Source organism: Protopterus annectens, chromosome 7.part0, assembly GCF_019279795.1.
Source record: "Protopterus annectens isolate FY-2018-M chromosome 7.part0, PAN1.0, whole genome shotgun sequence".
Lineage (NCBI taxonomy): Eukaryota > Metazoa > Chordata > Ceratodontiformes > Protopteridae > Protopterus > Protopterus annectens.
Window position 1 is genome coordinate 1,151,876,957 of NC_056739.1, and position 24,515 is coordinate 1,151,901,471.

The 24,515-nt window shown below is 40.4% G+C and overlaps 1 protein-coding gene across 3 annotated transcripts in view; it reads right to left on the reverse strand.

Moving 5' to 3' along the window:
- BBS4 (Bardet-Biedl syndrome 4) overlaps positions 1-24,515 on the reverse strand; it is a 1,226,477-nt gene that overhangs the window by 452,404 nt on the left and 749,558 nt on the right. For all 3 annotated transcript variants that reach the window (XM_044077733.1, XM_044077734.1, XM_044077735.1), the window contains exon 11: positions 23,610-23,762. In XM_044077733.1, coding sequence (XP_043933668.1) covers positions 23,610-23,762 — 153 coding nt within the window. The remainder of the gene's footprint in view (positions 1-23,609; positions 23,763-24,515) is intronic.

Sequence of the window (24,515 nt, forward strand, 5' to 3'; positions counted from 1 at the left end):
AGGAGGGGAGTATCAATATTCGTCAAAGATACCCACACCTCCAGGTTGGTGGCACAGCACAGAGACTATCCATGTGCAACTAACAGTGGGTAAAACTGCCTTCCAGTTTATAGCCTGCTACAGACCACCCTCCCAAACCCAGGAACCCCACTCTGCCTTCCTGAGAACACTGTAAAATATGAAGGTCTCTCCAAACACCATTATATTGGGTGACTTCAACTACCCAAACATAGACTGGGAGCATTACTCTAGCTCCAACACCCTAGCCCAAAGGTTCCTAGAATTTATAAACTCAAATGCTATGGAACAACTTGATACCACTCCCACAAGAGGGGAAAACATACTGGACCTGATCATCACCAACATGGGGACTCTATGCTCCAGACCAGAAGTGTATCCCTCACTGGTAAGATCAGACCATAAACTAATCTCACTGGATATTCACATCACGACTCCACCCCCTGCCCTGTAAACCACAGTAAAAAACTTCTCTAAAGCAAATTTCACACTCCTCAAAACCGAGGTGGAATCCTTCAAAGCCCCTGGGCCTGTGGAAAATATGACCCAGACAGCAGAATCCTTTATAAACACATTCTATGAACACCTTCAGGAATGCATGGATCATGCAATCCCAAATAAAACCAAGACCCAATCCTCCAAAGTCAGACGTCCTGTCTGGTGGACCCCAGCCATAAACCAACTATACAATAGAAGGCGGAAGCTACTACATGATAGAGCAAAATCCCAAAAAGGGAAGGCATCTCTGATCAGTATTAGCAGAAAACTACGGGCACTCATAAAATCGTCTAAGGCCAGCTTCGAGAGAAAAATTGCACAGGACACTAAGGATAATCACAAGGCTTTCTTTAGTTATGTTAGGAACCTGGGTGGGAATTCCCAGATATGCTCAGAATTAGTCCAAAATGACAAAAATACACCGAACCCACAGACATTGCCAGCATCCTAGCTGACAGGTTCAGTGCAAACCCCCCCCACCACCACCAAAAGGGCATATATCTATCCCAGCAGAGTGCTGCCCCCCTGACATCTCAGATGTTCAGGTAAGAGCTGCCCTCTCCAAAGCAAAAAACACAGCATCAATGGGACCAGATGGTGTCCCGGGCTGCGTCCTACATGAACTCCAAGAAGAGCTAAACCCAAACATAAAACTACTGTTCAATCTCAGCCTTACTACAGGATATGTACCCAAAGAGTGGCGTACAGCAACAGTGGTCCCTCTCCACAAAGGTGGTGCCTCAACAGATCCTGGAAACTATCGCCCCATAAGCCTGACTAGCTTGGCCTGCAAAGCTATGGAAAGTATCATCATGGACCTCATAAATAAAGATATTGGGGACCTACAGACACTGGATCCTACCCAGTTCGGCTTTGTTAAGGGCAGATCCTGCCTCTTAAACCTGGTTGATTTCTTTGAAACAGTCACCAAGGCCATTGACGAGGGGAAGTTGGTCCACACAGCCTACCTAGACCTTGCAAAAGCCTTCGATACAATACCCCACTGGGCATTATAGATAAGCTCACCAGCTTAAATATAAACCCCTATGTCACTAGATGGGTTGCAAACTGGCTCAAGGACAGAACCCACATGGTTAGAATTGCTGGAGCCATGTCAGACTCCAAACCAGTTACAAGTGGCATCCCACAAGGCTCAGTCCTGGGACCTCTCTTGTTCGGTATATATTTCTCGGAGGTACAGGTCAACATAGAAGGACTGTGGCTGACCATGTTCGCAGATGACTGCAAACTGGGCGCCATAATCGACTCTCCAACCAACACAAGCATCCTCCAAAAGGGCCTCATAGAAACAGACAACTGGTGCCATAGCCATGGCCTCAAACTAAACGCCAAAAAGTGTATAGTCATCCCCTTTGGCAAAAACAAAGTGCCCACAAATTACCACATAGGTGGTAATCCATTAAGTACAGAAGAAGTAATTAGGGACCTGGGGACCCAAGTTGATAGCAATCTCTCATTTGACAACCACGTGGCCAAAGTGGTTAGAAAAACATTTTATATAGCCCACCTAATCATGAAGGGATTCACATCTAGATCAGGGGAGGTCACCGTGCCTCTTTACTCATCTCTCATCAGGCCCATAATAGAGTACAATGCCCCTTTTGGGATGTACCTTACCAGACACCTGCAGCAACTGGAAAGACCCCAAAAGTACCTCACCAAGAGGATCAAAGGGCTCAAACAGATGCCTTATGCTGCCCGGTTAAAGAAACTCCAGCTCTACTCAGTGGCATACCGCCTTCTCAGAGGCAATCTGTGCCTGACGTATAAAGCCATATCCAACCCGGAATTAATGGACATGCTGCACCTTGGAAAATCCAAATCCCATCGAGCTATGCGCTCGAGAGACTTAACCTTCAGCACTGAAATAAATAGGACATGCTGGAGGGACAGATTCATAACCCAGAGGCTCCCTTCACTCTGTAATAAAATCCCAGTCCAGGTTAGGCAGAGTCCCTCATTGACTCTCTTCAAGAGGAATCTTGATGAGTGGATGGGAGATCGTAGGTTTACCCCGGGATCACTTCTGTGTCACTGTTAGACAGAGGCACAGTGTACTAACCTCGAAAAAGGGCATAGCAAAATTTATTTAAAATGGATGGTGAAAGCCAAACACACTCTGGCTAGGCTTATAAATGCCCTAGGGCAGATAGCCTAGTATGAACCTATGAATCTATGAACCTATAAAGCATAATTCCACTTTCCAAACCTGTCCAATGCCCTAGACCTCTTGTTTGGAGGATGGATATACTTTCTTCAAATAACTCCTTTTTCGTGGCTGCCTCAACTACTATGGCATCTATGGCAGGACCCTTGCTCCAATAAGGCCTGTTCCTAGGGGATAGCAAGATCTTGCCAGATTTTCTTGGGATTAGCTTCACCACATCAGGTTCCTTCCAAGCCTTTTGAAAGACCAGGTCAATGAGCTCATCAGTGGGAGGGACCACCCTGGAAGTAGATGGGCCACCCATGAAAGCCTCAAGGAATACAGACTCCTCTTGGGAGGAAGCTTCTGTAACAGTCAGGGCAGAAGAACACGACGGGTCCAGGCAATTATTCAGAGGCCTGTCTTTCCCATCAGTCTTATCTTTCTGGTTGTCATTCTCCTTTTCTTTGCTCTTCTCTTTTTTTTTTCTTTCCCTTTCAAATGCGAGGTCTTATCCCCTACCTTCTCAGATGATGGAAAAACAGATGCTGATCCAGAAGGAGTTGATTATCCCAGTGTGTCAGAGAAAAGACCCTTGAGGACTAACTTATTCTTCTGATCAATAAGAACCCTGGTCCTAAACAATGCACAGGACTCACAATCGGTATCCAGGTGATCTACCACTAAACAGTACACACACAAGTGTCCTGGAGAGGGATCTTGTGTGCACATGCAGTGCACTTTTTGAAGCCAATAGCCTTGTCACTCATGATGAGGGGCACACTCACACCATACAAGAAGATAGCAAAGATAAAGAACAGGTTTTACAACTAACAGTACTCCAAACTATAAAACAAATACAGATTTCTTTTTATCTTAATGAATAGAGGGAGGAAAGAAAAAAGGCAGGAAAGAAATGCCTGCAAACAATACTAATTAAACAACTAGATACTAACAAGGAACAGACTACATGGGAACACTTGAAGGATACTGTAAAATAAATGCAACCCTGTATATTTTATGCAAATGCTTATGACTATACTGTACGACTTTTATGAATCTAAAAATAAAAGATATGTGCTCACCATAGCTCACCATAACTATGCATCTGTGTTGCCCAGTTTCATTCATCCTCAATGAATGGGTCTCAGTTCCGACCCACAGATCCGAACTGGCCACTTTTCACTAGATTCTATGATCTGAATCTCGAGCTCCTCCCTTTACCCATAATGCCCCTGACCACTGTACCATTTCATATCAAGTTTACTGCTGCTATATAACTATTCAAATATACAGAATAATAATAATACAAATAATAATATAGAAAAGTAGTATAGTAATAGAATATGGACTCGAACAGGAACTTTGGCTCCTAACAAAAAACTTCACCATGTCACTCCCAAGGACATCGATAGGGAGAAGGTGGGGGGAGTTAAAGAAGAATGAAAATGGACAACACAGATGCATAGTTGGGACGTCCAAGACGGCTGTACATTGAGTAACAGCTTAATTCTACTCTTCCAGTGTGAAAACAGAAACTTAGTAGAGAAAGCTAGTGGACCTAAACATCTCAGTAAATTTCAGTAACCCACTAGTAAGTGCACTGCAGGATGCCAGGAAAAAAGAAATACAGAGGACCTGAATGAAAATTGACTACAAAATGTGACAAAAAAAACACAGACTGGCAAAAGTACTGCAACTGTTCAGCAAAAAGCAATGCAAGCTCCAGACGTGACTTCTAGTAACTTAGAGGAAAGTATTATAAGACAACTGCATGCAGATGTGATTAAAATAAACAAAGCACTGATGGAGTATATCAACTCCTAAAACTGCAAAGGTCAGAGGTCGAAAGGAAGAAAAGGCTGGCTGAATGTGAGACTGCACAAGAAGAGATCTTTCAAAAAATAATAAAATTAGAAGACAGACCATGTAAGGAAAACCTGAGATTTTCTGCTGTACCAGAGAAGCTGGAAGAGACAGACTGTATTAATTTTATGAAAGCACAAATAAGCAACTGGACTTGCATTCCATAACAGGAATTGCTAACTGAAAGACCACATCTTGTGTATGCTCCAAACATGGCTATGAGGAAGCAACTTAGACCTTTAATAGCAAAAATCCAATCTTATCAGCAGAAGGATAAAGTACTAAAAGTGGGAGATGGCAGAGTGTTTGCAGAGAATGAGTACTCATTGCACACCAGCCAGAAGAGAAATAAATTGATTCCGTTAATCAGGGAATGTCGAGAAGTAGGCATGAAATTCAAACTGCTATACGCAGCTATCTTAAAAATATTTTTCCCTGGAGGGAAAAATCATTTTTGATGAAATACATGCTAAGGTGGAAATAGAAAAGTTTGTCCAATAAAAAATAAGCTGTGAAACAGAAGGAGATTCTGCTTCTTGTTTTTCTGGTAATAAAGACCACAGAGAGACTGTGCCAGTGAAACCTTTTCCACTGTTTCAACAGAACATGCTTGAGAGAAGGAAACAAGCATAAGAGTTGACTAGAAAAATCAAGTGTATGTTGGAAATGAACCAGACACCGGATATGAGAGATGGAGATGAACAGGAATACAATAAGTAACTTGGAAATTGACAAATGTGGGATTACCAAGCAATAATTATATTTGTGAAAGATGACAGAACAAGAAAATCTGAAAGTGTTCAAGTTATGTACTCAAAAGAACTAAGCATCCGTGTTGTCTATTTTCATTCTTCCTCACTTATGGGGTCTCAGATCTTACTCAGATACATACTACAGACTTTAGATCCAACTCTCGAGCTCCTCCCTCGACCCATAATACCCCACTCCATCCCTATTCTCTCAGATTGAGTTTGTTGCTCTATCTCCTAATAATAGATGAAGAACAGACACAGTCAGACAGAAAAGCTAGGGCTGAAACCTGGAACTGTAGGTTCTAAACACAGTCCAATAGATCCACCCAGAAGAAGAAAAAGGATGAGGGATGGATAAGAGTGGAGTTGAAGAATGAAAATGGGCAACACAGATCCCTAGTTATGGTAAATGCATAACTTATAAATCTGATGTTGTCCTTTTCATTCTTCTTCATTTATGCAACACAGTCCCTAGCTACATCATCTTGGGTGACCCTCATGGAAGGATATTCCAGAGTACTGCTGAACCAAAGAGGCTCTATTTCTGGATATGATGTCCAATTTATAATGTGAAACAAAGGTATGAGCCTTGGACCATGTAGCTGCTGCAAAAATGTCAACAGATGTTCTGGACCAAAAAGTCAGTGATGCAGCCATAGATCTAGATGAGTGAGCTTGGGGAGGTTTTAGCGCCATCATACCCTTCTGAGAGTAAATCCATGATAAACAGTCTGTAATCCATTTAGCTAGGGTAACTTTAGAAACTGATTAGCTTAGGAGATTTGGAGAGAAAGATGCAAAAAGCTGGTCTGACTTTCTAAATTGTTTTGTCCTGTGGAGGTACAAATGTAATTGTCGGTGTATGTCCAGAAGGTATAGCATATGGTCTCCTTTATTTGCAAAATTTGGAAAGAAAACTGACGAGTTAAAGGATTGGTTAATGTTATTTTCAGAAGCTGCTTTAGGTAAAAAAGAAGGGTTAGTTTGGACAGAAACCCTATCTTTGTGGAATATAATGTAAGGAGTTTTTGCTGAAAGAGCCTGGAGTTCAGAAATTCTTTAAGCCGAAGTAATAGCTACCAGGAAAGCTGCCTTCCTTCATGTACTACAGTAAGATCTCAAGGGGGTGAGGGATCTTTTATTGGAGGTCTAAGCAGAAAAAATGCCTTTCAAAAAAGCTTTACATAATCTAGAGGAAACTAAGGAAAATATTAATTCTGCGTGTGCAAATTTAAAATTACTGTCAACTGAAGTTTAATTGTAGAGAAACTATCACCATCTTTGAAAAGTGTTGTCAAAAATTGAAGAATAGCTGAAAATGGTGCAGAAAAGGGATGAATGTCTTTATCTGATGCCCAAATAGAGAACCCTTTCCACTTGTTTCAATAAAAAGTTTTTTGGTAGAATCTTTCTGAGAAACCAAAGTAATGTCATGAACTTGGGAACAAAGCTTGGACTGTCTGATTATTACTGGAAGTGGAGAAACCATGTGGTCAACTTAAGGGCCTGTATGTTGGGGTATTGAATCCCTGACGGGTGAGAGAGGATTTCCTGAGTGGGTTCCAGTACTCATGGAGGATAATTAAGATGAGACCGTAAAAAGGGGAACCATATTTGCTGAGGCCAGAATGGGGCAATGAGGATTACTGAGCTTTTCAGCCTGCTTGCTTTCTGCAAAAATCTTGGAATCAGGGGAAGAGGAGGATAAGCATAAAGAAGACCCGAGGGCCAAGCGTGAAGAAAAGCATCTCCCAGTGACCCTCATGAGAGGGGATCAGACCAAAGTACTTGCTGCAACTGCTGTTGAGAGTGGCAGCAAATAAGTCGCAGGAAGGTTGGCCCCAGTGTCTGAAAATCATATTCGCTACCAAGTGATTGAGAGACAACTTGTGAGGCATCAGAATGGATCTGCTTAATTTGTCTGCAAGCATGTTGGGTTTCCCCGGGATGTATGTTGCACTAAGAAAGCAGTCTAATGAGATCGCCCATTCCCAAACTCTCATGGCCTCTCTGCAAACGGGGTAAGATTGGATTTCTTCTTGTTGATGTACCAATCTACAGACATGTTGTCAGCCTGAACTACAATAGTCCCCAAGGCAGAGCATCTTGAAATGCCTGCAACACTAGAAGGACTGCTCTCATTTCTAGGACACTGATATTTAACTTGGTCTCTTTTGGGGACCACATGCCTTGGACAGTTCTTTCAAAGAAATACCCTCCCCACCACAGTTGAGAAGCGTGCATGGTCATGGTGGCTACTAGGTTCAGTAGGACAAAAGATCTGCCTAGAGAAAGATTGTCCAATTGTATCCACCAATGAATGTGTTGCTTGCAAACTGGGGTGAGTTTTACTTGAAGAGACAGGGGCTGATGTAGAATAGACCACTGTATAGCTAGAGTCGAGTGCAGAACTCGCATAAAGAAGCATGCCAGGGGAAGGGCTACTATGGCAGCCACCACAGATCCCAGCGCTTGAAGTACTAATCTTGCTGGAGGAGATGAATGAGAGAGAATAGACTGAACTTGATTCTTGACAGACATAATGTGGTGGATAGGCAAGGATGCTATTTGTGTAAAAGTGTTTAAAACTGTCCCAAATAATTCCAGGTTCTGAACTGGAACAAGTTTTGATTTGGCAAGATTTATCTTAATGCCCAAGGAGTCTGAAATCTGGAGCTAATAGTCCCTGGCATGTTGGAGTTGACTCTTGGATGGGACAGTTACAAGCCAGTCCTCTAGATATGGAAACACTTGGAATCCCTTTAGTCTCAAGTAGGCAGCGACTACTGATATGCATTTGGTAATCACCCTGTGGGCCATGGTGAGTCCAAATGGCAGACCTCTGAATTGGTAATGACAGGCTCCTAGCCAAAAGCGGAGATGTCTTCTGGATCATCTGTCTATTTTGATATGATAAAATACATGTCCTGAAAATCAACAGAGCATATCCAACCATCCTTGTGCAAAAAATGCAGAATGGACTGAACTGTGACCATTCAGAACTTTGCTTTCTAGCATACTGGTTCAATTTACTTCGATCCAAAATGGGTCTGAGATGCCTGGTTTTCCTTGGGACTTAAAAGAAGTGTGAATAAGTTCCAAATCCTATCTGGTCTGGTGGGACATTCTGGATGACTCTTTTCTCTAGCAGCTTTTTTATTTCTTATGCTGCAGCCTTCGTCGGACTGTGTGGAATCTCAGGAGATTTCTTCCTTTGATGATAAGGAAGAAGGGAAAATGGTACGGAATAACTGTCAGATATTATTCTTAGCACCCACTCATCTTTTATGATGTTTGTCCAGGAGTCCAGGTGCACAGAGAAACCCCCTCCCCCCAACTACTTCATAGTAGGACAGCCGGGCAAGCACTTCAGGAGTGCTGATAGGGCTTATCAGAAAAAGAATCTCTGAAGCCCTGATTTTGTGGGCCTCCTCTGCCTCTAAGGCAACATCGACCATTAAAATTTCCCCCTCTGCCTCTGGAGGAATTTTCCCCGCACGAATCCTGAAAAGGTCCCTCAGATTTGTGGAAGCACATTTTCCTACCCCTTCGCTGGTTCCTAGAAAAGGTCCGCTGAGGTGTAAAAAACCTGATCCCTACAGCAAACCAAGTCTTTCCACCTTTTTTGCTATGGATAAGCATATCCTTTACTGATGGCCCAAACAAGAAAGTACCATCAAATGAGCCATTAATAAAGGACATCTCCACATTTGCATCCAGGCATGTCTATTTAAGGTGATGCCTGAAGAGGCTGCTCATGAGGTACCTTCAGCTGTGTGAGAGATTAACTTTCTCAACGCATCTGACATGGATAAAAGAGTGGCTAGTTGAGAAGACGTTCTTTTGAAATCCACAGCAGACATGGACTCTGAGAGATTATTTGAAAGTTCCTTATTCAGAACTCTCTGAAATCTAGTAAAACATGCCAGGTAGTTCAGTGATCTCAGTGAGAAGGTAGCTGAGCCAAACACTCACTTTTCAAATCTTTCCAACATTCTAGATTCTTGGTTACATGGATGGACAGCAGAGCTCTGTTCTGCTAGCTCTTTCTTAGTGGCTGCCACAGCAACCACCACAGGGTCAACTGGAACTCCTTTGCTCCAGTGGGGTCCATCTGCAGGTGGTGTGAAAAATTTGACAGAGTGCCTGGGGATGGGCTCGACAGTATACAGCTCCTTCCATACCTGGTAGGAAACCAGGTCAATTAGTTCATCCACTGGGGGAGACCCAAGACATAGATGTGCCAGAACCAATGCCTCCAAGAACACCGATTCTTTGTGAAATGACCATCCATATTTTTGCTTCAAAATCTTAAGAATATCTCCAAAGGAGATATCATCCAGCATTGATCAGGGGAATCCTTTTCTTTCATGGAAATTGGTGTCTTCCATGAGAGACTCCAAGGGGGAGTCTATATGTCTCCTTTTACATGTCCTCTTCCAGGGGACCTCTTCCATGGGGCTTTCTGGAGAGGTATCAAGTTCCTCTACAGGAAATGTATGGAAGCTCGTTGGATCTGGCTGTCCCAGTAGAATAGGCCTAATCGACTCAGAGCAGAGAACTGATGGGAATAAAGTGGTAGGATCTGAAATAACAGAAGACGGTTTTCTCAGGAGAGAAAATGCCCTTTCAACCTCTTTGAAGGCAGAGGGCTCTAGAGAAGCTCTGACCTGCCCCCCTCAGATCGAAAGTTTCCAAGGAAAGTAGATCACGGCCACCCCCAATTTAGCCTCTAAGGCAGAGGAACTGGCTGTCCCTGTGGAATAGGCCTGATTGACTCAGAGCAGAGAACTGATGGGAATAAAGGGGTAGGATCTGAAATGAGAGAAGACATTTCTCTCATGACAGAAAATGCCCCTTCTACGTCCTTGAAGGCAGAGAGCTCTGGAAAAGCTCCAACCTGCCCCCTCAGATCCAAAGCTTCCAAGGAAAGTAGATTATGGCCACCCCCAGATTCAAGCCTCTAAGACAGAATCGGACCTTAAGTGTCTAGGGCCGAAACTTTGTCAGGCAGGGATGGATCCCACAACCCTGGAGCTGAACCCACCCCCTTGGACCCAATTCTGACACTTTGACTTCAACACCCATTCTGATGAGGATACTGGAGCAGAACCCATCAATGAAACAGAGTGGGGAAAGAAACTTTTTTTGGATCAGATGACAAACCACTTGGGGATTTTGGATCCTGGGACTCCAAAACTACTGGTCAGATCGGACAGGGAGACAGAATGGACTCCGAGTGTATACTCACAAATCCGGTAGGGGACAGAGCTGGTAGTACTGCATCTGGATTTGAGCCCTGACAGATTTCACATCAGACTTTCACATAATCCTATCCACATCTTCTTCTGATAAACTTTTGGAGTTGAGGACCTAGAAGATGCTGTGGAAGGGGGCCTAGAATATTTCTTCAAAGTTTGAAAAATTGTGCAGGCAAGGAAGGTGAAATGGGCTTTACCATGTATTCAGGAGTTCTACTTCTATGAGATGTACTTGGCTTCAGATCCAAAGACTTAGGATCCAGCAAGGATGCCATTGGAGAAGGACAGAGAACTATCAAAGCCAATGAAGGTTTCAGATCTGATGGTAGGCTAAGACATCTCAGGTCCGAGAATGTTGTATCCATAACTTTTCTGACTTTTTCCTAGGCTCCAGTGAAGATGGGGGGTGGACTTCAACAGAGACATTTTCATGAGTTTCAAGGAAGGTACTTTCCTAGATTTTTGGGGGGAGGGTTGAGCCCCAGAAGATGAAGTAGCAGGTGGTAAACCTTTCAAAGTAAGCTTATTACATTGGTCAGCCAAAGCTCTAGGGTTAAAATGTAGAGCAGACTCTACAGGCCGTATTTAAACGATCAGGGCGAAGGCAATAAATGCAGTTATTGTGGGCATTCAAGTTTGGGATCTTATGCCCACAAGAAGTGCATTTTTTAAAATGCATAGGTTTGTCAGATATTATGGCTAGGAAGTACTAACAAATATTTTTTTGTTTTTTAACAGCAACAAATAGAGAAAGGTAAAATATCAACTATGGTATTAAAAGGAGATACCTTATTAAAACTAGGTAAAGAAAAGTACCAACAATGGTATGAAAAACTACTAAAAATGTACCAGAGAAAGGTTAATAGGAAGAATCAAAAAATTCTTAACACCAGTGACAGCTAAGATTGAAGTTGTAAGTTTATAGAAGAGTTACAGAAATTTTAGAAACAAAATATCAAGAAAAACTTGCTTACAAATGCTCAAAAGTGGCACCTATGTCTAACCACAATGGTGGCAAACAAGATCTGAGGCAATAGGGATGGGATGGGTTGTTACAGGTTGAGGGAGGAGCTCGATAGTGGGATCCAAAGTCTATAGTATGTGGCTGAGTCAGATTTGAGGATAAGATCTGGGAACCTGATTAATTGAGAAAGAATGAAAAGGACAACATCAGATATAGGTTCATAGGTAGGTACTAGGCTATTGGCCCTAGGGCCTATTCAAGCCTAGCCAAACAGAACCCTGGCTTTTGCCACCCAAGAAAATTATTTTCCTGTGCCTCTGTCAAGCAGAGCCACAGAAGTGATCCCTGGGGTGAATTTCCTATCTCCCATCCAATCATCAAGATTTTTCTTGAGTGCTGATGAGGAGCTTTGTTTGATATAGATAGGTAGTTTGTTCCAGAGTATGAGAAGTCTCTGAGATAGGAATCTATCCCTCCAGCATGTTCTGTTTATTGTGGTGACAAGGTTTAGGACCCTAAAGCGTGTAGCTCAGAGGGATTGGGATTTCTTTACGTGAAGCATGTCCAAAAGCTCTGGGTTTGATGTAGCTTTGTATGTTAGGCAGGGATCGCCTCTGAGTAGGTGATATGCGACAGAGTAAAGCTGGAGTTTTTTTAGATGGTCTGCGTAGGGCATCTGCTTGAGGACGGTAATCCTCTTTGTGAGGTATTTCTGTGGCCTTTCCAGTTGTTGTAGATGTCTTATGAGGTACATACCAAAAAGGGCGTTGTACTCTATAATGGGTCTAATGACTGATAAGTAGAGGGGAACAATGACCTCTTTTTTTCCTGGATGAGAAACCTTTTGTGATGAGGTGTGCCACGTAGAAGGATTTCCTGACTACTGTGGTGATGTGATTATCAAAGGAGAGACTACTGTCCACCTGTGTCCCAAGGTCTCTTATCACACTTTTGGTGTTAAGTAGACTACTGCCTATGTGGTAGTTCATGGGTACAGAGTTTTTACCAAAAGGGATGACAATGCACTTTTTGGCATTGAGCTTGAGGCCATAGCTTTGGCACCAGGCATCTGTCTCAGTAAGGCCCTTTTGTAGGATGTCCACATCATTAGGAGATTTGATTATGGCTCCTAGTTTGCAGTCATCTGTGAACTTTGTTAGCCAAAGACCTTCTGTGTTAGCCTGTACTTCAGAGAAGTAGATACTAAACAGGAGAGGACCTAGGACTGAATCCTGTGGTACTCCACTTGTCACTGGTATGAAGTTGGATTTAGAGTCTGCTACTTTCACAGTGTGTGTTTGGTCAGTGAGCCAGTTGGCAACCCATCTTATGACATAAGGATTTATACCTAGTATAGTGAGTTTGTCTATAATTCTAGAGTGGGGGATGGTGTTGAAAGCCTTGGCGAGATCTAGATAGGCTGTGTGTTCAGAAAAATTATATGGAGAGGGGAAGAGAAGGGAGAAAGTTAACTGTATGTAGTACAAATTTGTTTCTTAATACTGCTACTTTAATAATGCATGATTTTCTTTGCATGCTATAAAGTAAAGTTTTCTCAGTTATTTTTAAGTGTAATGGGGATATTAATGTAAATAAGTGCTCCTGTTTTATCTTCCTTCTTCTCTCTTTCTCCTTGTTCAGTTTTAAGAAATGTAGGCACTGTAATGAAAAGACAGAAAGAAAAAATTGTCAAAAGAGCATGACAAAAGAAAAATGAGTGTGCTTCCCCTCATTCTTGCAGAGGGGAATGACCAAATTAAGGCCTTTAGCTTGATGTAGTAACAAATTTTAAGAGAAAGCAAGTAAGTGAAAAAGAATATTGAATATTATAAGGCTTTACTCTAGTAAATAAATGTATGCTTGACAGTTTTAGGTCTGGTTCTCATGTCTCTAGGAGACAATCTGATAAAAAGAAATGGCTTGGAGATATTGTTCTCTGAAACATTTCAAGTGTCTACCCAGCTGACAGAGCTACAAAGATAAAAGAAAACCAGACAGCACTTGGTAGAAGCACAGGCTGCACCCATGCATCTTAGCATGGATAACCTTTCTTTTAAGTTAACTCAAGTCTATGAGTGTGGCTGTCAGTTTGGAACATATATGCCCATTAGGAGAGTAAAACTTCAAAATTTGAAAATGTACACAGTTTTGTGTGTTATTATTAAGTTAATAAGTTTTAGGGGGTAATGGGGGTGTATTTTTTTTTCTAACAGCTCTCAATACAACCAAAAGTTTTGTAAGATGTGTCATAGGCGTGAATGCATATAACATGAAACAACTATTTAAAAGATCAACCTTCCAAAAGTATGTATTTAACACAAAAGCTGGAACTAGATATTTAAGAAAAAGTTGTTATATATATAAAAGGTGAGAATTATTACAGAAAGCATCGTCTTAAAAAGCTATGTCTTTAAATGTCAATGGTCACACAGACAAATGCAAAAAAGAAAGAGTAGTGAACTATATTAAAAATGTAGAGTGCAAACAACTATGCTACAGGAGGGCACACTTGGAAAGAACAGAGCATGTGCACTTGATAAAGAACGGTTTTCAGTATGGTTATTCAGCAGAATACTTGGGAGGACAAATATTAGTTGCAAGATGAGCTTTAATAGTGATAGAAGAGGATAAAAACAATAATAATGGTACATTTGAGGTACTAAGGGGCTACTGGCAAGGAAGGAGAATTACACTGGCATGTGTTTACATTCCACCTAAAACTGCTATAATGGAGCTTAAGAAAATTATGGGATAAATAATCAGCTTTCAGCAAGGTCTATTACTTACAGGTGGGGACTGGAATTTGATTTGCAATAGTGATGATTTGTCTGGAGGGGCCCAGAAAGCAAAATATAATAAAGGATGTTAGATTTTTCTCACATTCCCACCAACTCTTACATACTCGCAACCTCGCTAACTTTCACCCTTCTACCTTTTCTGACTCCCTTAAGTTCACTAACTGGAACCCACTTAAAACCCTACTATTTCAACTCTACATTCTTAACTGTCCTAAACTCACTAGCTCCTATAAGAACAAAAAGAGTAAAAGCTAAAACCGCCCCACAGCTTACCAAAGAAACCAAAAAAATTATGCTACAAAGAGACAAAACCTGGAAAAGCTATCTCCAACATAAACAGCTTTATTGTTACTTAAATACAAACAGCTGCGAAACAAGCTAAAAAACAAGTCATTAAAGATAAAAAATCCTATTACATCAAACTCCAAATAAATCACGCAAAAAAACCCAAACAATTCTGGAGCTCTATTAATTCCCCCCTCAAGCCTGGTACAAAAAACAACCCATGTCCTGATACTAGTAAATCTGAACAAGAAATCGCCAAAGTACTCAACACCTTCTTCACCTCTTCTATTGCTGATCTAATCAAGACCTTCCCCAACAATAACCCTCCACCCCCTCTGTTCAAGCTTCCTCCTCCTCCTCCTCTCCTACATCCCCTACTTTTGAACTTAAACCTGTATCCACCTACCTTATAAAAAAGCTTCTCTCCAAACTTAAACCTTGCACCAATGCCTCCGACAACATTCCTTCCTCCTTCTTAAAAAATTGTCTCCGACGGTATTGCTCTCCCTATCAGCAGCCTGATAAATAGATCACTACTTGAGTCCTATAAACCCATACTATGGCGTTCTGCATTTACTCTACCACTCCACAAGGGTGGTAAAAACTGTAATGTTAATTTCCACCCTATTGCCATCCTCTCACCAATCTCTAAACTTCTTGAAAAATGCATACACCTGCAGCTCATGCCATTCCTTACTGAACACCAGCTACTCTCTCCTACCCAGCACAGCTTCCGCCTTGGACACAGTACCAACACAGCCCTTCTATCTTTCTTACATTCTGTCAATCTAACTCGAGACTCTGGTAACATAGTTTCAGCTGTTCTACTAGACTTATCTAAAGCTTTCGATACCATCTCCCACACCCATCTATTGAATCTCTACATCTCCCAAAAAACTCTTTCCTGGTTCTCCAGCTATCTTTCTGACAGGTCCCAAGCTGCCAAATAGGGGCCAGGCCTCCTCCATTTTCCTCCCCACCCCTACAGGAGTACCTCAAGGTTCCATACTAGGCCCTTTGCCATTTAACATCTTTATTAACAATTTCTACAAAGCCATACCCAATACCAAAACTGTCCAATATGCAGACGATTCCACTTTGATCTGCTGCGCCTCTAACCTATCTGATCTTCAGTCTCTAACTCAAACTGCCTTCTCAACTACTGAAAACTGGATGCACAAAAACCACCTCTCACTAAACGCTAACAAAACTAAGATTCTTCTATTCACTCCCTCAAAATTCACTCCCATTGATAAAAACTCACTTCAAATTACCAGCCTTAACAATTCCATTATCAAAGTCGTTCCCTCTGCCAAACTCCTGGGGGGTCACCATCGACGAACACTTAAAATTCAATACTCACATCCAACTTAACATCAAAAAACCCCACATAAAACTTGGCCTACTCTACAGAAACAACCACTTCCTCTCTCCCTCCACCAGACAAACTTTGGCCACTACCTATCTGCTCCCCTCTCTTTTGTATGGTGCTCCTCTGCTTACCAATCTATCTTCCACACTCACCTTCAAACTGAAGTGTGCTACAACAAAATCTCCAGATTCTCTACCAAGGCAAAATCCTCCTCCCATCACTGCACCTTCCTACCCTCTTTAAATTGGCTTGAACTCCCTAATCAACTTGACTTCCTCCAAATCATCATAGCCCACAAATTATTATTCCAACCTGCTAGCTGCCCTGCATTATCTAATATCCTACAACCATATACCCCCCTTAGACCCCTTAGCTCTACTCACCAAAACCTTATAATCATCCAAAAACCCAAGAGCCCTGCTGGTCAGCTTTTACTCTCCTTTTCCCTAGCCAAAAAATGGAATGCCCTGCCCTCTACTTTGAGGACCTGTGACAATCCACACACCTTCAAAACACAACTTCATTCTTACCTGTTTCTTCACAGGAAATGTAACTGCACTCTTCAACTCATACCTCCCAATCACTGCTCCTCCTTCTCTCCTGGCTAACCTTCATACCTTCCTAATTTCTCTCATATACTTAGATTATAAATGTAACTAAACAGTAACATCCAGCCATCATGCTGTATGCCTGTCTTTCTCTTGAAAAATTTTTAATAGTTCTGCTGTCTTTACTGAATGATATCCGTTTTGACTGTAATACTACCTGTTGATTGCAATGCAAATATTTTCTTGTAATTCTCTATGTAATGTAGCTTTGTAATGTGGAGCTTTTCTCCCCAGGCCTCCACTGAAAATGAGCTCTTGAGCCCAGTGGACTTCCCCGGTCACCAAACTGGAATAAATAAATAAATAAATAAATAATTTTTGAAGAAATTTATGAAAATGCATGGCAAGGAAGATGTGAATTCAGTATTGGGAGTTTTGAGTAAATTTACTTATTATTTCCCAAGATACAAAAACTGGGCAAGGCTAGACAGAATTTACATTTCACAGGAACATGTGCATTTAATTGAAGGTCTTGATACGTACCCAATAACTATTTCAGAGCATGTGCCAATAATAACTAAAATAAAAATTAAAATTAAAATGAGACACTGACACTTTCCCATCTATTTGTTGAAAATAGAGAAATTTAAGGAATGGGTAGTGGAATTATTCAGGAGCTATTAGAAAAAATAGAAATTTCTTCTGAAAATATAGCTAGGAAGTGGGACAAAGGTAAAGTAAAGTTTAAAAATAGGGTGGAAATAAAAGAAAAGCAAATATGGTTAATAAGTAACAAGAATTATTTAGAGGGACTGACAAATATTAAAGTACTGCAAAATAGGGGAAATTCCACAGAACAAGAAGAGGAGCAACTGCAGAATGCTAAACAGAAAATAAAGATTACCTCAATAATATGCATGAGTTTAGAAAGATTGCTGTTAAACAACTGTTTTTTGATATAACTCTAGAGCACAATAACGTTTAGCACAGCAACTCAGGCAACAGAAATTAGAAAGGGCTGTCACCAAGCTTAGGGAGATTATTACAAGGAAGATAACATGAGATCCTGTATTTCGGAAATTCTATGAAAGTCTGTATAATGCACAAAAATATGAAAATCAAGAAAAGGTACACATTGAAATGTTTATGGAAGAATTAAATATGCCAAGATTAGAGTTAGACAAGGCTCAATTACTAACAGGATAGGAGGAGATGAGATCCAAATGGTGACATATAACCAATCTACCGGAAAGTCCCCAGGAATAGATGGTATTCCTGTGGAAGTCTGGAAGCTAGAAGGGAAAACTGATAAAGATATGGAAGGTTTTGTTTAACAGCATTTTAACAGGTGAAGATGTATAAATATCCTGGCAGAAAGCAGTGGCAGCTGTAATATCCAAACAGGGTAAAGCTCCATCAGATACAGCTTCATACAGACCCATTTCAATACTAAATCATGATTATAAACTGCTTATGTCTATAATGGCTAAAAGAATGGCAAAAGTAATGCCAAAATTGATAGATATGGATCAGTATAGTTTTGTGGAGGGGATGCAAACATTTGACAACATTAACAGAACACTGATGATGCAGAGGGAAGCAGAATGTAATAAAATACCACTGTTGTTGGTGGGTCATGATGCAGAGAAAGAATTTAACAGAGTAAGCTGGGACTTTATGAGCAGGCAATGGGAGCATTTGCATTCCCTGATAAAATTATAATGTTGATTAGGAGGATATATGAAGGATCAGAGGCAAAAATGAAAATGGGTTGGTTCCTCTCGGATAATTTCTGCTTGGGCAGAGGAACCAGGCAGGGTGTCTTTGTTCTCCTTTGTTATATGCATTATATTTAGAACCACTGGCAAACAAATTAAGGGACTCAAAAAATCAAGGATAGAATTGGCAGGGTAGACAAAAGCTGTCTCTATATGCTGATGAAATTTTATACCTGATAAAACCAGAAAAGGACATTACAGTGTTGTGGAACATTTTGAGACAGTTTCAAATCTTTTTGGGATACAAAATTAATGAAGCTAAAACAAAGGCAATAGCAGTAAAGTGTGTACCCACACACAAATTGGATTAGCAATATCCATATTTCTGGGGACGTGATAAAATGAAGTATTTAGGAGTATAGATTAAAAATGATTCCAGTGTTACAGCTATGGATATGTGGGAAGATACTAAACAAACAATAATACAAAAACTGAGAAATCTGAAGCTCTGTTATAGATTAGGATATTAAGATACAAGCAGTTAAAATGTTTTCAATCTCTTTATTCTTATACATAGGTCAGGCATATTTTTATCAACCAGAAGAGAAGTTGTGGATAACAATTAATAAAGAGCTGAATGATTTTATCTGGGAGGGGAAGATGGCAAGAGTCAAGTGGGATAAGCTGATTCTTCTGACAGAACAAGGCGGATTGTGATTGCCCAATTGAAAGAGGTATTTCAGTTAAGGCTGCTATACATAGCACAAGCAGAAAGCTATAATTCAAAGTGGAGAGGGATGATGACAAAACAGGAGGAAGCTCAAGAAACAAGGAGAGACTGGAATTTTGGATGCAGACCTTTAAGGAGAATAACAACAATCACACAGAATATTATATTCATAAAGTACCAGAAACCATTCTAAGAACTAAGCGAACACAGGTATGAAGAAAGGAGATTCTGATGATAGGGATGACTGCAACTAGGGATACAGACAATAGGCAAGAGGGAGTTGGAATTTATTGGAAAAAACTGGCAAAGGAACCAAAGTTGTTGGAGCAAATAATTAGAGAGGGACATGTAATAGAATGGGAAGATGCCAAGAATTTATTTGGACTGCAGGGTAGAGATAGCCTTCCCTATTAAGGAATAATATCAGAGTATATGTAGAGAGAAAGAAATTGGAGGGTCCTAAATGAAAGACCAGCACTGGTAATGTTTTAATAGAATCTAGAACAAAAGAAGCTGTTAAAAAGGAATAATTAGTAGAGCATACGAAATTTTGCATGATAACTATAAGAATTAGTCAGAGGAGGTTAGAAAGGATTATGAAGAGAGATTGGATAAGCAATCCACAAAGAAACAATGGGGGATATATGTTTGTCTCCCAAATATGCAACAAAATCTAGAAGAGTTAGGATTTTTTGCTTGGAAATGTTTATACAGATATTTGTAAACTCCAAGTAAACTCCAGATAATTTTTCCTCGGGTAGGCAGCAAATGTTGGAAGTGTGATGGGAAGAAAGAGGTAATTGGAAACATAATTTCTGGGAGTGTAATGAGTTAGCAGACTTTAAAGATTCCCTGCAGACTACTCTATCATATATACTGGGTGAGGATATTGGTGTAACTAGGGCAGTGATTTTTCTGAGCTATGATACAGAATCATTGCATAGACATAGTAAGGCCTTGCTGACTCTACATATGATGCCAAAAACAATTACTAGAAAATGGAAATCAAAGTCTAAACCAGCTGTACTAGAAGTATTGAATATAGTAACAAAGATAAAACAAATCTGGAACTGGGATCTTTAGAAAAGGGTAGGAGCAAATTACATAGGAAAAAAATGGGAACTGTGGGAACAATACATGCAGGGGAGGAATGAGGTTTAAAAGGCAGCAGCATATGAATGAGCTATGTAATGTTTGACTGATAACAATTGGCTAGATTATAAGTGATGCATAATGTTAGCAACTAAAATTATGTCAATACGGTCTGTGATGTAAAATGCTTGCAAATGGGACTATGTCAATATGGTTTGTTTTCATTTATATCAATGTGTGATTGCTTATGTCATAAGTGGTGATAATTTAATAGAGATACTTCTTGTTAAAAAAAAGCACGCAGATGCATAGTTATTGTGAATACATAACTTTTATACCTGATGTTATCATATTCATTCATCCTTCAATGAATGGGACAGAGTCCCCAGCTACAGTAAACCTGGGTAGCCTTCATGGAAGGATATTCCTGAGAACCACAGAACTGAATGCAGCCCTGTTTCTGGAGATGATGTCCAACTTGTAATGAGCAATAAAGGTATGATCATTACACCAAGTGGCAGCTGCACAAACATCATCAACAGAAACTCTGACCCAAAAGGTAGCTGACATAGCCATTGACCTAGTTGAGTGTGCTTTTGGTTGTTTTGGCAAAGTTAAACCTATCAAAGGATAAACATAGGAAATACAATCTGTCATCCATTTGGCCATTGTAGTTTTAGATACTGGCTTTCCCAATTTGTTATTGGCAAAGGAAACAAACAATTAGTCAGATTTTCTGAAGTCTTTTGTCCTACGAAGATAGAAATGAAGTTGCCAATGCACATCTAAAAGGTGAAACATGTATTCTCCTTTGTTGTAAAATTTAGGAAAGAAAACTGGCAAGTTGATGTTTGCTTCTGAGGCAATTTGGGTACAAAGGAAGGATTAGTACATAAAGTAACCTGATCTTTATGAAAGGTTAAGGTGGCTTTGAAGAAAGTGCTTGGAGTTCAGAGACTCATCTTGCAAAACGTATAGCTAAAAGAAAGTGTGTTTTCCAAGAAAGAAATTTGAGATCTATCTTAGCTGAGGGTTCAAAAGGGGATCATATCTGCAAACACAGAGTAAGATCCCAAGGAGGGGCTGGGATCTTTTGTCAGAGGCCTCAGTAAAGGTACCTTTAAGGAATGCTTTACATAACTTGGATGAGGCTAAAGGGAAAGCATTACTTCCGATGTGATAGCTGGAGATGGCTGCCAGCTAAACTTTGATTGTGGAGAAACTAGCATCACTTTGAAAAACTGAAGCAAGAAAATCTAAAACAGCAGGGATTGGAGCAGTGAAAGAATCCAACTCTCTCTGCTGTGCCCAAAAAGAAAATTTCTTCCATTTACTCTTATAAATCTTTCTTGTAGAGGGTTTCTGAGATGAAAATAAAATTTGGAGAACAGGAGAGGAAAGTCTGGAATGTTTAGTCATTATTGGAATTGGGAAACCATGTAGTCAATCTCAGGCCTGTGACTTTGGGATGAATCATCCCTGATGGATGTGAAAGAAGGTCTGGACTGGGGTCCAGAGTCCAAGGTGGACATAGGTGAGACCACAGGAAGGGGAACCACACTTGCAGAGTCCAAAAGGGGGCAATGAGGATTACTTTGCTCTTCAACTGGAGTGCTTTCTGAAGGAATTCGATGATTAGAGGTAGGAGAGGATAAGCATATAGAAGACCAGAGGCCAAACGTGGACTAGAACATCTCTTGATGACTGCACCTGAGGGGGAATTAGGACAAAGAACCTGCTGCATTTGCTGTTGATGGGAGAGGCGAATAAATTGCAGCAAGACTGACCTCATTTGTGGAAGATTATATATGCCAATGACTGTTTGAAAGACCACTCGTGAGGCATCAGGATAGTCCTGCTGAGCTTGTCTGCAAGAACATTGGATTTGTCCGGTATGTGCATTGTTACCAGAAAGCGGTTGCAGGAGATTGCCCTTGCCAGATTTTCACTGCTTCTCAGCAAAGGGGGTAAGATCTGGCTTCCCCCTTGTTTGTTGCTTTACCAAACTACTGACATGTTGTCTGTTTGGATAGCAATTGTCCCTACAGGAAGAGAGCTCTGAAAGGCCTGCAATACTAAAAGGACCGCTCTCATCTCTAGGACATTTCTATGCAATTTGGTCTCTTCTGGAGACCACGTGCCTTGAACAGTTTGCCCCAAGAAATGCTTCCCACCCCAAATGGCATACATCTGTGGTCAATGTAGTAGTTGGGGAAGGAAGAATAAAGGGATGTCCTTGACAAATCTCAGACTGAGCCCACCACAGTAGGGAGTCTTTGCAGACTGGAGATAGTTTATAGGATGTTGCAAGGACTGTTGGAGGATGGACAACTGAACTGCTTACTGATTTCTAAACAATTAAGTTGTGAAATTTCAAGTAAATCATGAAATAGTTAGAAAAAGCCTCAAAAGTGTGGCACATCTGTATGGTGAAATCACTTATCAAGTAAGAAAGATTTTCTGTGCTTTTGTTTATGACTCAGTCATAAAAATGCTATGCTGAAAATTAAAATCAGAGGGCAAAACATATAAAATGACTATGTTTATGTATCCATACTTGCATTTCATTCTTCAGTTGTAATTAATAATTTTCAAGATGTTTAACTTAAGCTCTCAAAATGTTTTTTTTTTTTCAAATGAACTCAAGAGAATGGTAAGAATTTTCAAAGTCTGACAAACAAAACTTACTTTAGATGGGTGATCTGGAATCCCACTGCACTAGAGATTTGGAATTATTTACATCACAAACGAAATTCTAGGGATGTGGTGCAGAAGCTTTGCATGTTGTCAGATATACTGGCTACAGTTACAGTTTTTTTTAAATGTACATTATTAGAGGTTTATGTAAAATTATGTTTACACTGAAACTACATGACATAGCATCAGCAGCTATGAATATTAATTTATAAAAAGGATGTAAGAATGCCGGAAGTTGCAGAAAATATTGTGTGCATATAACAGATATGTAATACAATGCAAGAATGCTAGAAGTTAAAGATAACATTTTGTTTTTTGACATTAATCATAATGCTTCATTGCTGTAAGTAAAACAATTCCATGGCATATGTTTGCTCTCATCAACACACACACACACACACACACACACACACACACACACACACACACACACACAGTTTTCTGCTATATCTCTGTATAAACAAAGATAAGAAACACTATTTCTCCCACCAGCTAACCACTTGCAAAAACAACCCCCCAAAAATTCTGGCATCAATTCTCTCATAAGGAATATAAAAATAATATATTACTTCCTACTGGTACCCTGCATGCTACATACATCAGTTATCATAAAAAATGTTCTGAGCTAAGGTCTGTGTGCATGCAAAAACTGGCACCTGACCATTTACAGGAATTCTTTTTAAACAAACAGAGGTGATTTTAGGCCAAAAATTTGAATTTGACTGGACAGCATGCAGCTGTGAATCAAGTGCGATCTGCAGAGATGGTATGATCACTGATGAGGACAGACACTGCTAAATTCACAAAAAGATCAAAGGATAAAACAGAGCAAATGCCACTTACTGCAACATATTTCTTCTTGCCAAAGAAGCACATTCCAATGTTGTTCCAAAGTGGGGAGCTCTCTGGTACAGAACAGGCAGCAACTCTGTATTTGGTAAGGGCCACATCAAAGTCCCCATGGGTCTGCATCATGCTACCTGCTGCTAGGATTGCCTAACAAGAAAGTAATAGTTTGAAAATTAATTTACTGCTGTACAACAGTGAAACCCAGCTACTGACAAATAGCTGGCATTACAACCAATATGCACACAAATCAAACCACACCAAGACGCATTAGACAGACTGGGGATCTCCTGTTCCAGATGAGCGGTTTGTTCAGTATTCATTTATGTATTATTTTAATAACAATGAGAGGTCCAACTGGACAGTGACCATTTTTAGCATATGTCTATCAAGAAAAATGCCAAGGAATATACACAATATGTGGTGGAAAACTACACAGCTGAGTTACAGATAAGATGTAGCATAACTGCTAAATATAAAACACATGCATATTGACTACCAACACTAGAACACACAAAACATACACACAGAGCCAGATCATGGTCAAATGGGGCCCTAGGCAGGGTAATGGATCAGGGTCACCCCCCACACCCGCAGGCATTCCAGTGTCCCATTACTTGGCTATTTTTCCCCAGTTACCATAAACACTGTTCAAACCTATCAGTGTGCATGCAAATTTTTTTTTGTACTTCTACAATGATTAGAGATATTTAGATTTAATTTAAAGCTTTTATTTCAACTGTTATAGCACAAACACTGATAGCCATTTGCTAAAGAAAACAATACAGTCTCACAGTGAAAACAGACTTATGAACAGTAAACTTCTTTGCCCTTGAAACTCACATTCATTGAAATGGCACTGAAACCCACATGCAAAGAAACCGCATCAGACCAGTGAATGAC